Source organism: Pristiophorus japonicus, chromosome 1 (assembly GCF_044704955.1).
Source record: "Pristiophorus japonicus isolate sPriJap1 chromosome 1, sPriJap1.hap1, whole genome shotgun sequence".
NCBI classification, from domain to species: Eukaryota; Metazoa; Chordata; class Chondrichthyes; family Pristiophoridae; genus Pristiophorus; species Pristiophorus japonicus.
The window spans coordinates 485,242,485-485,261,049 of record NC_091977.1 but is presented as its reverse complement, the minus strand read 5'-3'; the positions used below and the strand labels follow the sequence as shown (position 1 = coordinate 485,261,049).

The 18,565-nt window shown below is 45.4% G+C and overlaps 1 protein-coding gene across 1 annotated transcript in view; it reads right to left on the bottom strand.

Moving 5' to 3' along the window:
* The window catches only part of scap (SREBF chaperone), a 261,047-nt gene that overhangs the window by 44,936 nt on the left and 197,546 nt on the right, over positions 1 to 18,565 (bottom strand). Inside the window, exons 14-15 of the mRNA XM_070895010.1 lie at positions 16,816 to 17,031; positions 808 to 1,009 (exon numbers count right to left, since the gene is read on the bottom strand). Of these exons, the coding sequence (XP_070751111.1) occupies positions 808 to 1,009; positions 16,816 to 17,031 (418 nt within the window). The remainder of the gene's footprint in view (positions 1 to 807; positions 1,010 to 16,815; positions 17,032 to 18,565) is intronic.

Genomic DNA, 18,565 nt, shown 5'->3' with positions numbered 1-18,565 from the left:
CCCACCCCCGTCTCTCCCCACCCCGGTATTTCTCTCTCACCCACTACCACCAATGTTTTCTCTCCCACAGAAGGCAGCGAAAATGTTCCAAATAATGCAAAAGCTGGAAGCAAATCCAGCTCCAGGCTCCAGCGGCAGAAAATGTTTCAGCAGTGATGAGCTCCATGTGGGCTCGTGATTTGGCTACCACTTCCGACTTCCTTGTACGTCGCATAACCGAATGGAGGCCCCATACTCAAAAAGGGGGCGGAGTCCAATGCGCACATGTGCAGAAAACTAGTACAAATAGTCATTCTGTTATCACATTGCTGTTTGTCAGAGCTTGCTTGTGCGCAAATTGGCTGCAGCATTCCCCTCATTACAAGAGTGACTACATTCCAAAAGTACTTAATTGGCTGTAAAGTGCTTTAAGACGTCCGGTGGTCATGAAAGGCGCTACATAAATGCAAGTCTTTCTTTCCAACAAAACAAAAATACACAGTAGCATTTTATCATCACAATGTTGCTTATCCTATGTAGAACATTATTAGACTGGCCAGACCAAAACAGATATACAGTACTGTATCTTGCCAATTGCAAATAGCTTCACAGAGCAATTCAGCCAATAAAGATACATTTACATTTATATCACACCTTATCACATTTCTCACAGATGTGTCAAAGTGCTTCCTATACAATGAGGTACCTTGAAGTGAAATGACTGTTATTTAAGTCATGCTTACACATTTAAAGAAAATGTTGCAAATATTTGGCTGTAAGCAAGATCACAGTATACAGGGATATACTGGTTTCCACAGATTCACTTACCATTAAGTGTCCCTTCAAAACCAGTGGCAAAGTTTCACTGATGGGGGGTGAGTAACCATAGTCATCACAGGGCAAGTCTCTATGTCGCCTTCTCCCATGAGAGAGACCACACTGGCCGTAAGTCTTTGGACAGAGCACCTTATACAAGCAGAAGAGCAGAACTACGAGGAGGACTCCTGATGCCAAACCAAGAGCTCCAACTCTACAGGGGAGAAACAGAACAAAATCTATTAAAAACAAAATGTAATTTTATTGGCCAATAGTAATCATGATTGTTTCAATGGATAATGTTGTTTCCTAGCAATCTGCTTGGCCAATAATAATAGTATGACACCGGGGAACCTGAGCAAGAGCGAGGGCTGAGTGGGGATAAAGAGCGCGACGAGAGCAGGCCTGAGACCATAGGCGGACCTGAGTGGGTGTGAGAGCTGAGTGGGGATAAAGAGTGCGGCGAGAGCAGGCCTGAGACCACAGGCGGACCTGAGCGGGAGCGAGAGCTGAGTGGGGATAAAGAGTGCGGCGAGAGTAGGCCCGAGACCACAGGCAAACCTGAGCAACTCAACACAGACAGAATTAGTAAAAAACCTAAAGTGAGGGAAGGAGCTGGTTGGTGAGTAGCTGGTGAGTGTTTTTTTTTTAAGTTTTAAGTTTATTTCTGCTTAGTTAGTTCATAGTCTATTAAATAGAGGCATAGCAGGACAGCTCAGTCTCACGGAGTGCACATCCTGTGCCATGTGGAAACTCCAGGATACTTCCCATGTCCTGGACAACCACATGTGCAGAAAGTGTCGTCAGCTGGAGGAGCTCGAGCAGCAGCTGGCGCCACTGTGGAGCAGTCGTGAGGCTGAGAACTTTGCACATTTCAGGAGGTGGTGACCCCACAGCTTAACAGTGTGCAGCCAGAGATGGAATGGGTGACCGCCAGAAGAAGAGGAGGACCAGGCAGGTCATGCAGGAGTCCTCTGGGTGCATCTTACTCTCCAACCAGTATTCTTTTCTGATACTGGTGAGGTGATGGTCCCTCTGAGGAGCACAGCCAGAGTCAAGTCTATGGAACCATGGATGGCTCAGCTATATGGGGGAGGGGTGGGGGAGAAGATGAGTGTGAGGGCAACAGTGGTAGGGAATTCAATAGTTAGGAGAGAAGACAGATGTTTCTGCGGCTGCAGATGTGAATCCAAAATGGAATGTTGCCTCCTTGATGCCAGGGTTAAAGATATTTCTGAGTGGCTGCAGAAAATTCTGAGGAGGGAGGATGAACAGCCAGAGGTCATGGTCCATATCGGTACCAACAACATAGGTAGAAAGAAGGATGAGATCCTGGAGGCAGATTTTAGGGAGTTAGGAAAGAGATTAAAGAGCAGAAACTCAAAGGTAGTAATCTCCGGATTACTCTCGGTGCCATGCGCGAGTGAGTATAGAAATAGGAGGATATAGCAGATGAATGCGTGGCTGGAGAGATGGTGCAGGAAGGAGGGCTTCAGATTTGTGGGGCATTGGGACCTGTTCTTGGGGAAGTGGGACGAGTACAGGCCGGACGTGTTGCACCTCAACAGGGCCGGAACCAATATCCTCGCGGGGCGGTTTGCTGGTGCTGTTGGGAAGGGTTTAAACTAATTTGGCAAGGTTTGGGTGCCAGGATGTAACATTAGAAAAGAGAAATAAAGTGCTCAAAGGATTGGGACAGACAGAGAGCACTAAAGTAATAGCAAGATATTTACATAAGAACATAAGAAATAGGAGCAGGAGTAGGCCATTTGGCCTCTTGAGTCTGCTTCACCATTCAATAAGATCATGGCTGATCTGATCTTGGCCTCAACTCCACTTCCCCGCCCATTCCCCATAAGCCATGACTCCCTTATCGTTCAAAAATCTGTCAATCTCCACCTTAAATATATTCAGTGACCCAGCCTCCACAGCTCTCTGGAGTAGAGGATTCCAAAGATTCATGACTCTCAGAAAAGAAATTCCTCCTCATTACCAGTTAAAATGGGTGACCCCTTATTCTGAAACTGTGCCCCTGAGTTCTAGATTCCCCCACGAGGGGAAACATTCTCTCAGCATCAACCCTGTCAAGCCCCCTCAAAATCTTGCACATTTAAATAAGATCACCTCTCACTCTTCTAAACTCCAATGAGTATAGGCACAACCTGCTCAACTTTTCTTCATGTGACTTTCCTTCATCTCAGGAATCAACCTAGTGAACTTTCTCTGAACTGCCTCCAATGCAAGTATTTCCTTCCTTAAATAAGGAGACCAAAACTGGAAGCAGTACTCGAGATGTAGTCTTACCAATGCCCTGTACAGTTGTAGCAGGACTTCCCTACTTTTATACTCCACCCCCTTTGCAATAAAGGCCAACATTCCATTTGCCTTCCCAATTATTTGCTGTACCTGCATGCTAACTTTTTGTGTTTCATGTACAAAGCCCCCAGATTCCTCTGTAACATCGCATTTTGTAATCTCTCCCCATTTAAATAGTAATTTGCTTTTTTGTGTTTCCTACCAAGTGGATAATCTCACATTTTCTCACATTAAATTCCATCTGCCAAATTTTTGCCTACTCACTTAGCCTATCTATATCCCTTTGTAGATTCTTGCATCCTCTTCACAGCTTACTTTCCCACCTATCTTTGTATCATCAGCAAATTTGGCTACATTACACTCGGTCCCTTCATCCAAGTCATTCATATAAATTTTTAATAGTTGAGGCCCCAGCACCGATCCCTGTGGCACCCCACTAGTTACCGATTGTCAACCGGAAAATGACCCATTTATCCCGACTGTCTGTTTTCTGTTAGTTAGCCAATCCTCTAGCCATACTAATATATTACCCCCAACCCCATGAACTTTTATCTTGTGCAGTAACCGTTTATGTGGCACCTTATCAAATGCTTTCTGGAAACCCAAATACATGACATCTACTGGTTCCCCTTTATACACCCTATTTATTACATCCTCAAAGAATTCCAGAAAATTTGACAAACATGATTTCCTTTTCATAAAACCATGCTGACTCTGTTTGAACATAAGAACATAAGAAATAGGAGCAGGAGTAGGCCACCATTATGATTTTCTAAATGCTACTACTTCCTTAATGATGAATGCCAGCATTTTCCCAATGACAGACGTTAGGCTAACTGGTCCTGCTTTCTGTCTCCCTCCTTTTTTAGGAAGAGGCATATAAATTAGCCAGAAAAAGCAGCAAACCTGAGGACCAGGAGAAATTTAGGCTTCAGCAGAGGAGGACAAAGGATTTAAATAGGAGGGGGAAAATAGAGTATGAGAGTAAGCTTGCAGGGAATATAAAAACTGACTGCAAAAGCTTCTATAGATATGTGAAGAGAAAAAGATTAGTGAAGACAAATGTAGGTCCCTCGCAGTCAGAATCACGTAAATTTATAATGGGGAACAAAGGAATGGCAGACTAATTGAACAAATATTTTGGTTCTGTCTTCACTAAGGAAGACATAAATAACCTTCCGTAAATACTAGGGGACCGAGGGTCTAGCGAGGAGGAGGAACTGAAGGAAATCCTTATTAGTCAGGAAATTGTGTTAGGGAAATTGAAGGCCGATAAATCCCCAGGGCCTGATAGTCTGCATCCCAGAGTACTTCAGGAAATGGCCCTAGAAATAGTGGATGCATTGGTGGTCATTTTCCAACATTCTAGACTCTGGATCAGTTCCTATGCATTGGAGGGTAGCTAATGTAGCCCCAATTTTTAAAAAAGGAGGGAGAGAGAAAGCAGGGAATTATAGACCGCTTAGCCTGGCATCGGTGGTGGGGAAAATGTTGGAATCAATTATTAAAGATGAAATAGCAGCGCATTTGGAAAGCAGTGACAGGATCGGTCCAAGTCAGCATGGATTTATGAAAGGGAAATCATGCTGGACAAATCTTCTGGAATTTTTTGAGGATGTAAACTACTAGAGTGGACAAGGAAGAACCAGTGGATGTGGTGTATTTGGACTTTCAAAAGGCTTTTGACAAGGTCCCACACAAGAGATTAGGGTGCAAAATTAAAGCACATGGTATTGGGGGTAATGTATTGACGTGGATAGAGAACTGGTTGGCAGACAGGAAGCAAAGAGTAGGAATAAATGGGTCCTTTTCAGAATGGCAGTCAGTGACTAGTGGGGTACCGCAAGGTTCAGTGCTGGGACCCCAGCTATTTACAATATACATTAATGATTTAGACGAAGGAATTGAATGTAATATCTGCAAGTTTGCAGATGACACTAAGCTGGGTGGCAGTGTGAGCTGTGAGGAGGATACTAAGAGGCTGCAGGATGACTTGGACAGGTTAGGTGAGTGGGCAAATGCATGGCAAATGCAGTATAATGTGGATAATTGTGAGGTTATCCACTTTGGTGGCAAAAACAGGAAGGCAGAATATTATCTGAATGGTGACAGATTCGGCAAAGGGGAGGTGCAACGAGATCTGGGTGTCATGGTACATCAGTCATTGAAAGTTGGCATGCAGGTACAGTAGGCGGCGAAGGCAGCAAATAGCATGTTGGCCTTCATAGCAAGAGGAGCAGGGAGGTCTTACTGCTGTTGTACAGGGCCTTGGTGAGGTCACACCTTGACTATTGTGTACAGTTTTGGTCTCCTAATCTGAGGAAGGATATTCTTGCTATTGAGGGAGTGCAGCGAAGGTTCACCAGACTGATTCCCGGGATGGCAGGACTGACATATGAAGAAAGACTGGATCGACTGGGCTTATATTCACTGGAATTTGGAAGAATGAGAGGGGATCGCATAGAAACATATCAAACTCTGATGGGATTGGACAGGTTAGATGCAGGAAGAATGTTTCTGATTGACCTCCCTGCTCCTATACTCAAATCCCCTCGCTATGAAGGCCAGCATGCCATTTGCTTTCTTTACTGCCTGCTGTACCTGCATGCTTACCTTCAATGACTGATGTACCATGATACCCAGGTCTCGTTGCACCTCCCCTTTTACTAATCTGTCGCCATTCAAATAAGAATCTGCCTTCCTGTTTTTGCCAAAGTGGACAATCTCACACTTATCCACATTGTACTGCATCTGCCATGCATTTGCCCATTCACCTAACCTGTCCAAGTCCCCCTGCAGCCTCCTAGCATCCTCTTTGCAGCTCGCACTGCCACCCAGCTTACAAGCCATCTGCAAACTTGGAGATATTACATTCAATTCCTTCGTCTAAATCATTAATGTATATTGTAAATAGTTGGGGTCCCAGCACTGAACCCTACGGCATCCCACTAGTCACTTCCTGCCATTCTGAAAAGGACCCGTTTATTCCCACTCTTAGCTTCCTGTCTGCTAACCAGTTCTCTATCCACGTCAATACATTACACCCAATGCCATATGTCTTAATTTTGCACACTAATCTCCTGTGTGGGACTTTATCAAAAGCCTTTTGAAAGTCCAAATACCTCACATCCACTGGTTCTCCCTTATCCACTCTATTGTTACATCCTCAAAAAACCATCCTCAAAAAACTCTGAGATTTGTCAAGCATAATTTCCCTTTCATAAATCCATGCTGACTTGGACCGATCCTGTCACTGCTTTTCAAATGCGCTGCTATTACATCTTTAATAATTGATTCTAGCATTTTCCCCACCACCAATGTCAGGCTAACAAATCTATAATTCCGTTTTCTCTCTCCCTCCTTTTTTTAAAAAGTGGGGTTACATTAGCTACCCTCCAATCCATAGGAACTGAACCAGAGTCAATGGAATGTTGGAAAATGACCACCAATGCATCTATTATTTCTAGGGCCACTTCCTTAAGTATTCTGGGATGCAGACTATCAGGCCCTTAAGATTTATCTGCCTTCAGTTTCCCGAACACCTCTTTCTGACTAATAAGGATTTCCCTCAGTTCCCCCTTCTAACTAGACCCTCGGTCCCCTAGTAATTTCGGGAGGCTATTCGTGTCTTCCTTAGTGAAGACAGAACCAAAGTATGGAGAGAGGCGGGAGTCGAGAGAGGCAGCGGCCTATAAAAGGCTCAGCAGTCCGGGGAGCGTCGAGAGAGGCGGGAGTCGAGAGAGGCAGCGGCCTATAAAAGGCTCAGCAGTCCGGGGAGCGTCGAGAGAGGCGGGAGTCGAGAGAGGCAGCGGCCTATAAAAGGCTCAGCAGTCCGGGGAGCGTCGAGAGAGGCGGGAGTCGAGAGAGGCAGCGGCCTATAAAAGGCTCAGCAGTCCGGGGAGCGTCGAGAGAGGCGGGAGTCGAGAGAGGCAGCGGCCTATAAAAGGCTCAGCAGTCCGGGGAGCGTCGAGAGAGGCGGGAGTCGAGAGAGGCAGCGGCCTATAAAAGGCTCAGCAGTCCGGGGAGCGTCGAGAGAGGCGGGAGTCGAGAGAGGCAGCGGCCTATAAAAGGCTCAGCAGTCCGGGGAGCGTCGAGAGAGGCGGGAGTCGAGAGAGGCAGCGGCCTATAAAAGGCTCAGCAGTTCGGGGAGCGTCGAGAGAGGCGGGAGTCGAGAGAGGCAGCGGCCTATAAAAGGCTCAGCAGTCCGGGGAGCGTCGAGAGAGGCGGGAGTCGAGAGAGGCGTACCGGTGCAGCTCCAGCTGAGAGAAGGCAAAAAAGAAGTAGAAAGAAATCAAAAGGTGACGTCACAGCCAACGTGGTAAGTGATTGGCTGCTGATTGGTGAGTAGTTTTTCTTTTTCTTTATTAGTCAGTAACTTTTAACATTGTTGTCGGCAATTTAAGTGTATCTAAGGGTTAAGTCATGGCAGGACAGCTCGGTCACGTGATATGCTCCTCCTGTACCATGTGGGAACACAGGGACAACACCAGTGTCCCTGACGACTACATGTGCGGGAAGTGTGTCCACCTCCGGCTCCTGACGGTCCGCGTTGCGGAGTTGGAGCTGAGGGTGGATTCACTCTGGAGCATCCACGATGCTGAGAATGACGTGAGTATCACGTGTAGCGAGTTGGTCTTACCGCAGGAGAAGGGTCCACAGCCAGCGAGGGAATGGAAGACCAGCAGGAAGAGTAGTGCAAGGAAGGTAGTGCAGGGGTCCCCTGTGGTCATCCCACGGCAAAACAGATACACTGCTTTGAGTGCTGTTGAGGGGGATGACTCATCAGGAGAGGGCAGCAGCAGCCAAGTTCATGGCACCGTGGCTGGCTCTGTTGCACAGGAGGGCAGGAAAAAGAGTGGGCGAGCGATAGTGATAGGGGATTCAATTGTAAGGGGAATAGATAGGCGTTTCTGCGGCCGCAACAGAGACTCCAGGATGGTATGTTGCCTCCCTGGTGCAAGGGTCAAGGATGTCTCGGAGCGGGTGCAGGACATTCTAAAAAGGGAGGGAGAACAGCCAGTTGTCGTGGTGCACGTTGGTACCAATGACATAGGTAAAAAAAGGGATGAGGTCCTACGAAATGAATTTAAGGAGCTAGGAGCTAAATTAAAAAGTAGGACCTCAAAAGTAGTAATCTCGGGATTGCTACCAGTGCCACGTGCTAGTCAGAGTAGGAATCGCAGGATAGCTCAGATGAATACGTGGCTTGAGCAATGGTGCAGCAGGGAGGGATTCAAATTCCTGGGGCATTGGAACCGGTTCTGGGGGAGGTGGGACCAGTACAATCCGGATGGTCTGCACCTGGGCAGGACTGGAACCAATGTCCTAGGGGGAGTGTTTGCTCGTGCTGTTGGGGAGGAGTTAAACTAATATGGCAGGGGGATGGGAACCAATGCAGGGAGATAGAGGGAAACAAAAAGGAGGCAAAAACAAAAGACAGAAAGATGAGGAAAAGTGGAGGGCAGAGAAACCCAAGGCAAAGAACAAAAAGGGCCATTGTACAGCAAAATTCTAAAAGGACAGAGGGTGTTAAAAAAACAAGCCTAAAGGCTTTGTGTCTTAATGCAAGGAGTATCCGCAATAAGGTGGATGAATTAACTGTGCAAATAGATGTTAACAAATATGATGTGATTGGGATTACGGAGACGTGGCTCCAGGATGATCAGGGCTGGGAACTCAACATCCAGGGGTATTCAACATTCAGAAAGGATAGAATAAAAGGAAAAGGAGGTGGGGTAGCATTGCTGGTTAAGGAGGAGATTAAGGCAATAGTTCGGAAGGACATTAGCTTGGATGATGTGGAATCTATAATGGGTAGAGCTGCAGAACACCAAAGGGCAAAAAACATTAGTGGGAGTTGTGTACAGACCTCCAAACAGTAGTAGTGATGTTGGGGAGGGCATCAAACAGGAAATTAGGGGTGCGTGCAATAAAGGTGCAGCAGTTATAATGGGTGACTTTAATATGCACATAGATTGGGCTAACCAAACTGGAAGCAATACGGTGGAGGAGGATTTCCTGGCGTGCATAAGGGATGGTTTTTTAGACCAATATGTCAAGGAACCAACTAGGGGGGAGGCCATGTTAGACTGGGTGTTATGTAATGAGAGAGGATTAATTAGCAATCTCATTGTGCGAGGCCCCTTGGGGAAGAGTGACCATAATATGGTGGAATTCTGCATTGGGATGGAGAATGAAACAGTTAATTCAGAGACCATGGTCCAGAACTTAAAGAAGGCTAACTTTGAAGGTATGAGGCGTGAATTGGCTGGGATGGATTGGCGAATGATACTTAAGGGGTTGACTGTGGATGGGCAATGGCAGACATTTAGAGACCGCATGGATGAATTACAACAATTGTACATTCCTGTCTGGCATAAAAATAAAAAAGGGAAGGTGGCTCAACCGTGGCTATCAAGGGAAATCAGGGATAGTATTAAAGCCAAGGAAGTGGCATACAAACTGGACAGAAATAGCAGTGAACCTGGGGACTGGGAGAAATTTAGAACTCAGCAGAGGAGGACAAAGGGTTTGATTAGGGCAGGGAAAATGGAGTATGAAAAGAAGCTTGCAGGGAACATTAAGACGGATTGCAAAAGTTTCTATAGATATGTAAAGAGAAAAAGGTTAGTAAAGACAAACGTAGGTCCCCTGCAGTCAGAATCAGGGGAAGTCATAACGGGGAACAAAGAAATGGCGGACCAATTGAACAAGTACTTTGGTTCGGTATTCACTAAGGAGGACACGAACAACCTTCCGGTTATAAAAGGGGTCGGGGTCTAGTAAGGAGGAGGAACTGAGGGAAATCCTTATTAGCCGGGAAATTGTGTTGGGGAAATTGATGGGATTGAAGGCCGATAAATCCCCAGAGCCTGATGGACTGCATCCCAGAGTACTTAAGGAGGTGGCCTTGGAAATAGTGGATGCGTCGACAGTCATTTTCCAACATTCCATTGACTCTGGATCAGTTCCTATGGAGTGGAGGGTAGCCAATGTAACCCCACTTTTTAAAAAAGGAGGGAGAGAGAAAACAGGGAATTATAGACCGGTCAGCCTGACATTGGTAGTGGGTAAAATGATGGAATCAATTATTAAGGATGTCATAGCAGTGCATTTGGAAAGAGGTGACATGATAGGTCCAAGTCAGCATGGATTTGTGAAAGGGAAATCATACTTGACAAATCTTCTGGAATTTTTTGAGGATGTTTCCAGTAGAGTGGACAAGGGAGAACCAGTTGATGTGGTATATTTGGACTTTCAGAAGGCGTTCGACAAGGTCCCACACAAGAGATTGATGTGCAAAGTTAGAGCACATGGGATTGGGGGTAGTGTACTGACATGGATTGAGAACTGGTTGTCAGACAGGAAGCAAAGAGTAGGAGTAAATGGGTACTTTTCAGAATGGCAGGCAGTGACTAGTGGGGTACCGCAAGGTTCTGTGCTGGGGCCCCAGCTGTTTACACTGTACATTAATGATTTAGATGAGGGGATTAAATGTAGTATCTCCAAATTTGCGGATGACGCTAAGTTGGGTGGCAGTGTGAGCTGCGAGGAGGATGCTGTGAGGCTGCAGAGTGACTTGGATAGGTTAGGTGAGTGGGCAAATGCATGGCAGATGAAGTATAATGTGGATAAATGTGAGGTTATCCATTTTGGTGGCAAAAACATGAAGGCAGAATATTATCTGAATGGCGGCAGATTAGGAAAAGGGGAGGTGCAAAGAGACCTGGGTGTCATGGTACATCAGTCATTGAAGGTTGGCATGCAGGTGCAGCAGGCGGTTAAGAAAGCAAATGGCATGTTGGCCTTCATAGCAAGGGGATTTGAGTACAGGGGCAGGGAGGTGTTGCTACAGTTGTACAGGGCATTGGTGAGGCCACACCTGGAGTATTTTGTACAGTTTTGGTCTCCTAACCTGAGGAAGGACATTCTTGCTATTGAGGGAGTGCAGCGAAGGTTCACCAGACTGATTCCCGGGATGGCGGGACTGACCTATCAAGAAAGACTGGATCAACTGGGCTTGTATTCACTGGAGTTCAGAAGAATGAGAGGGGACCTCATAGAAACATTTAAAATTCTGACGGGGTTAGACAGGTTAGATGCAGGAAGAATGTTCCCAATGTAGGGGAAGTCCAGAACCAGAGGTCACAGTCTAAGGATAAGGGGTAAGCCATTTAGGACCGAGATGCGGAGGAACTTCTTCACCCAGAGAGTGGTGAACCTGTGGAATTCTCTACCACAGAAAGTTGTTGAGGCCAATTCACTAAATATATTCAAAAATGAGTTAGATGAGGTCCTTACTACTAGGGGGATCAAGGGGTATGGCGAGAAAGCAGGAATGGGGTACTGAAGTTGAATGTTCAGCCATGAACTCATTGAATGGCGGTGCAGGCTAGAAGGGCCGAATGGCCTACTCCTGCACCTATTTTCTATGTTTCTATGTTTCTATGTGTTCAATTGGTCTGCCATTTCCTTGTTCCCCATTATGAATTCACCTGATTCTGACTGCAAGGGACCATTCGTCTTCACTAATCTTTTTCTCTTCACATATCTATAGAAGCTTTTGCAGTCAGTTTTTATGTTCCCTGCAAGCTTACTCTCATACTGTTTCCCCCCTCTTAATTAAACCCTTAGTCCTCTTCTGCTGAATTCTAAATTTCTCCCAGTCCTCAGGTTTGTTGCTTTTTCTAGCCAATTTATATGCCTCTTCCTTGGACTTGAGGGAGATGACTGCAGGGGACCCCTGCACTACCTTCCTTCCACTACTCTGCCTGATGGTCACCCATTTCCTATCTGGCAGTGTAACCTTTACCTACGATGTGACCAACTCACTAAACGTGCTATTCACGACATCCTCAGCATCGCGGATGCTCCAGAGTGAGTCCATGCGCAGTTCCAGTGCCGCAATGCGGTCTGTCAGGAGCTGCAGCTGGATACACTTCCTGCACATGTAGTTGTCAGGGACACTGGAAGCATCCTTGACTTCCCACATTGCACAGGAGGAGCATGACACGGGTCTGGGCTCTCCTGCCATGACTTAACCCTTAAATTAACTTAATTTGGCAACAATGCCAAGGGTTTACTACTGATAAAAAAGAAAGAAAAAGTAAAAGATAAAATACTCACCAATCCACCAGCCAATCACTTACCTGCTTTGCTGTGACGTCACACTTCAATTTCTTTTTACTTCTTTATTTTACCTTCAGCCTCGATCTCCCGGCTTGTGTTGCTCCTCCCACTCCCCATGCCCCTTTATCAGGGCCTCGATCTCCCGGCGCGTTGCTCCTCCGACTCCCCACGCCCTTTTATCAGGGCCTCGATCTCCCGGCGTGTGTTTCTCTCTCTACTCCCCACACCCTTTTATCAGGGCCTCGATCTCCCGGCATGTGTTGCTCGTCCTACTCCCCGCACCCTTTTATCATGGCCTCGATCTCCCGGCGTGCGTTGCTCCTTCGACTCCCCGCGCCCTTTTATCAGGGCCTCGATCTCCCAGCGTGTGTTCACAGGATTTGAGACATGTTGTCACAGCCAAGCCAGGGTGTCCCTGGAGATGGAGCACGCGGTGTCCACCGGTACGATCGTGGCCTTCCTCAAGAGGTGGAATCCGGAGGGACTGAAGTGCATCATCACCCTCGGCAACCAAATTTTAATTTGAACCACAATATCTGAAGTTTAATTTGTTTAAGTTTGTCGGTTTTAGTGCCCCCCCCGCCTCTTTTAGCCAGGGGGCACTTGTATTAAAGTTTGCCATCTAATTTACCCCTTTAATAAGGGGCCATTTGATTTACGGATGCAACTAAAATAGTTGTAGAGTTGTTGTCACCATCTTGCCGTCCGTAGGAGGCGGGGGTCCCCAATGGAGTGCTCTCTATGTTGGAGTCCTCCCTCTATTTATTGGGGACTTGGCCTGGAGGGTATTGCACGGAGCAGACCCGTGCAATAAGTTTTTAAGTCGGTTCATGGACTCTCAGGCCGCCTGTAATTTCTGCAGTCTAGAGGAGTCCGTGTTCCATGTGTATGTTGAGTGTATGAGGTTGCAGCCCTTCTTCCAATATCTGAGGGGGCTGCTCCTCAAGTTCTGGTTGCACTTCAGTCCCACACGCCTGACCTTTGGGCACCCTGTGCGGAGGGGAGCGGGCAGGTTGGAAGGCCTCCTTGTAGAACTGCTCCTGTGCATGGCCAAGGGGCCCATCATCCGGTCCAGGCAGCGGGCGGTCGAGGGGGTCGATCAGCCCGACTGCCTGCCTTTCTTCCGCAGTTACATCTGAGCCAGGGTGCCCCTGGAGATGGAGCATGCAGTGTCCACCGGTACGCTCGCGGCCTTCAGCGAGAGGTGGGCGCTGGAGGTACTGGAGTGCAGCATCACCCCAGGTAACCAAATTTTAATTTGAACCACGTGTCTCAAGTTTAATTTGTCTAAGTTTGTCGGTTTTAGTGCCCCCCCCCCACCCCCCGTGCTTTTAGCCAGGAGGCACTTGTATAATTTGTGATTTTGGTGCCCTCAAAAAAAAAACAAGGGGGTACTTGAAAAGTTTTTGGAGTGTGCCCCCCCCCCTCCCCTTTAATCAGGGGGCACTTGATTATTGTGTCTACAAAAATAGTTGTAGAGCTGTTGAGTTGGGATTGGCTTAGCCAGTCACGTGATGTTCACAAGACTCAACAAAACCGCAGTCAGTTGGGTTCGGGGGAATCTACGAGTAGGCAGGTGGTTGTGAGCCTGGTGGATGAACTGGTAATGCGTAGTGTGATTGTTAAACCTTTTGCTAATAAACCAACTAGTTCTTAATAATGTGTTGCTATGAATTCTTAAGCAAAGAATCTACAAAGCAAATACATTACAGGCTCCAGCTGGAGTATTGTGCCCAATTCTGGGCACCACACTTTAGGAAGGATGTGAGGGTCTTAGAGAAGGTGCAGGAAAGACTTATGAGAATGATTCCAGGAATGAGGGACTTCAGTTATGTTGATAGACTGGAGAAGCTGGGGTTTTTCTCTTCTTTGAGCAGAGAAGATTGAGAGGAGATTTGATAGAGGTGTTCAAAATCATGAGGGGTCTGGACAGAGTAGATAGAAACCGTTCCCAACAGCAGAAGGTTTGAGAACCAGAGGATACAGATTTAAGGATGATTGGCAAAAGAACCAAAGGCGATGCAAGAAATAAACATTTTTTACACAGTGAGTGGTTGTGTTCTGGAATGTACTGCCTGAAAGGGTGGTGGAAGCAGACTCAATCTTATCTTTCAAAAGGGAGTTGGATAAGTATCTGAAGGAAAAACGTTTGCAGAGCTTCAGGGAAAGAGCAGGAGAGTGGGACTAGTTGAGAGTCAGCACGGGCTTGACGAGCCGAATGGCCTTCTTCCGTGCTGTAACCATCCTATGATTCTATGACTTCTGCAACTAAAAAAGATACTAAATTGGGAAATCTTCCAATCAGAATAAGTGGTGCTTGACCTCTGCCTGCAGCTAGGAAAATGCTAGGCTGTCTGGACCCTGTCCTTGAGCTTAAACTACTCCCTCTGTATAACAACTCACCACTAGCCACAAGAAGAATCGACACCAACCAACACACATGCAGAGCCTCTCCCCACTGATTGAGCTTAACTGGCAGAAACCGGAACCAATAAAGGTGTCATCTCCCTCAGCTTGAACCTGCATCGCGTTCAGTGTAAGCAGCTTGATACAGCACTACATTCCTCCCATAAACATAGTACAGTCAGGATATGCAAGGTTGTATTTTAAAAGGACAAGATCTAATGGGCCAAAGGGAACTCTTCAAACATATCTTGTGAACATTAACAAAATGCAAAAGGGAAAAAGCTAAAAATTTTACTCTCAACAGATAAAACGATCCTACAAACTAAACAAACTATAACCAGCCTAGGTTACTGAAGTAAGTGTGGAAATTGTGGAGGCTCTGGCTACAATCTTCCAATCCTCCTTGGATATGGAGGTGGTGCCAGAGGATGGAAGGATTGCAATTGCTACACTCCTATTTTAAAAAGAGAGGGATAAACCCAACAATTACAGGCCAGGAAGCCTAACATCGGCGGTGGGGAAACTTTGGGACACAATAATCTGAAACAAAATTAATTGGCATTTGGAAAGATATAGGCTAATGAAAAAAAAGTCAGCACAGATTTGTTTAGTACAAATCGTGTTTGACTAACGTGATCGAGTTCTTTGATGAAATAAGGGAAAGGGTTGATGAGAGTAGTGTGGGTGATGTTGAGTATATGTACTTTCAAAAGATGTTTGATAAAGTACCATACAATAGACATGGGATGAAAGGGACAGTGGCAGTATGGATACAAAATTGGCGAAAGAACAGAAAGCTGTGTCGTGGTGAATGGTTGTTTTTCAGACTGGAAGGAAGTATACAGTGGTGCTCCCCAGGGGTTTGTATAGGGACCACTGGTCTTTTTGATATATATTAATGACAGGGCATAATTTCAAAGTTTGCAGATGATACAAAACTCAGAAATGAAGAGGATAGAAACAGACTTCAGGTGGACATAGACAGACTGGTAATATGTGCAGACACATGGCAGATGAAATTTAACACAGTAATACATTTTGGTAGGAAGAATGAGGAGAGGCATTATGGACTCCACTGTACAATTATGAAGGAAGTGTAGGAACAGAGAAACAGGGGTGTTAGTACACGAATCGTTGAAGGTGGCAGGACAAGTTGAGAAGGCTGTTAAAAAAGCATATGGGGTGCTTGGCTTTATTAGTAGAGGAAGAGAGTACAAAAACAAAACAGCTTAAAAAAAAAAACAATGGTTAGGCCTCAGCTGAAGTATTGTGTTCAATTCTGGAAACCACACTTTAGGAAGGATGTCAAGCCCTTGGTGAGAGTGCAGAAGAGATTTACTCGAATGGTATCAGGGATGAAGGACTTTTCTTGTAATCAGTGAAGTGGAAAGACTGGAGAAGATGGGGTTGTTCTCCTTGGAGAAGGCAAAGAGGAGATTTGATAGAGGTGTTCAAAATCAAAAAGGGTTTTGATGGCGTAAATAAGGAGAAGCTGTTTCCAGTGGCAGAAGGGTTGATAACCAGAGGACTCAGATTTAAGGTGATTGGCAAAAGTCATGAAGAAACATATTTTTTACACAGTGAGTTGTTGTGATCTGGAATGCACTGCCTGAAAGGATCGTGGAAGCAGATTCAATAGTAATATTCAAAAGAGAATTCTATAAATACTGGAAAGGAAAAAAATTACAGGGCTTGTGGGAAAGAACACGGGAGTGGGATTAATTGGATAGCTCTATCAAAGAGCTGGCACAGGCACGATGGACAGAATAGCATCCTTCTGTGCTGTATCATTCTATGATTATATGAACTGACAAAACTTCAAAACTGTTACTGCTGATATAACAACTGCTCAATCACATGATGCAGAAACCCTTTGGCAACTGCTTCATGCAGGATGTCATATCATCAATGTGTTGTCATCACAGCCAGTAATCAAAGTGGTTTCAAACAGACAGCTAAAGCTTTAACGGACTTTCAGCGCAACAAAACTCACATGTGTTGAAACCCATGAACCACAGCTACTATATGCGTTTAAGTTATGTAGCAATATAATCCTGGCTATACATACTCAGTGTGCTGATGACACTAATTCACAAACAGAATCACACTTAAACCAGTTGGCTTTAATTTTAAACATTCTTTCTAATTTAGGTCTCTATAAGACTTTACTTGTAGAGAGTGATGTCCAAATGAACTTGTGGTTTGGAGGTGGGCTGTTGCTTATTTGGATCCCTTGCCCAGTTTCCATCAATGTTTTTTGCCTCTCCATAATCTGCTGGGAACATGGAACGGTATCGCTTTGCATCTTGAGGGTGTCTTGCATCCAGAGCATCTTGCAGACTCAGATGGAAGGAGACTGGGATGATGGGAAGAATGCTGACATATCTGTAAATGAACAAGTATCAGGTAAAATGAGGTCTGTTCCAACAGTACCGGGTGGCATTAGACCTTAGCTGTAGCTTTTTAACATTTCATTGGGATACCTATAGGAAGGGCAAAACTCATTGTGCAAGACCCTGCCAACTAAGAAAACAATTACAAAGAAGATGAGGGAAATCAAGTGCTGGCGAGTAAGTAATAACAAGCTTGGATTTTAAAGGTCTATAGAATGTGGACTGCATCATTACATAAAAGTCAATCTAAGCTAAGACAGTAATGGACAAACATACACACATACTTGGAATGCCAGGTAGATATGCCTGATTCTTAAGAATTTGTTTATTTATTGAGACTTCCTTTGAGGCATAGCACCAACCAGACTCTGCTGAACTCCCAGTCAGGTGAAGTACAGCAAAAAAATAAGTGTCGCTAAAATATCTAAATACATTCAACAAAACATTCTGTTTCTTATGGTTGCATTCCACTAGTTATTTAGGAGCTATGACATGAGAAAACCAGACTTTCAACCGAACGTACAGAACACAGGCAGCTAAAGCTGTTGAACTAAAGCAAATGGAAAGCTTGATCCATCTGACACTAACAAAGTGATGATTCCATCATTATGAAAAATTCCACAAACGAGCTGGCTCAATCACAGTTGTCATCACATGACTTAGCGCTTGATAAATTTGGATGCTTAAGTGAATCTACTTTCTCATCTGATGAAGGGTCTCTACTATAGAATCATAGAAATTCGGCCCATCGAGTCTCCTTCTGCTTTTTGAAGAGAAATCCAGTTAGTCCCACTTCACTGCAATTTTTTCCTTTCAAATATTTATCCAATTCCATTAAATACCCGTAAAAACTATGGGCTAAAAGTTTATTATAGCCCAGGAATGGGTGGTGTCATTAGAAAAGTTGGAGAATTAGCGGTAGGTGCTAATCATCGAAATTTACAGCAGGGAAGGTCGTCATTTTGGCCCATCGTGTCCGTAACGGCCAACAAAGAGCTATCCAGCTTAATTCTACTATCCAGCTCTTGGTCCGTCACCCTGTAGGTTATGGCACTTCAAGTGCACATCCAAGTATTAGACATAGAAACATAGAAAATAGGTGCAGGAGTAGGCCATTCGACTCTTCGAGCCTGTACCACCATTCAATAAGCTCATGGCTGATCATTCACCTCAGTACCCCTTTCCTGCTTTCTCTCCATACCCCTTGATCCCTTTAACCTTAAGGGCCATATCCAACGCCCTCTTGAATATATCGAATGAACTGGCATCAATAATTCTCTGCGGAAAAGAATTCCACAGGTTAACAACGCTCTGAGTGAAGACGTTTCTCCTCATCCTGGTCCTAAATGGTTTCGCTCTTATCTTTAAGACTGTGACCCCTGGTTCTGGACTCCCCCAACATCGGGAATATTCTTCCTGCATCTAACCTGTCCAGTCCCGTTAGAATTTTGTATATTTCTATGAGATCTCCTCTCATCCTTCTAAACTCCAGTGAATACAGGCCTAGTCTATCCAGTCTCTCCTCA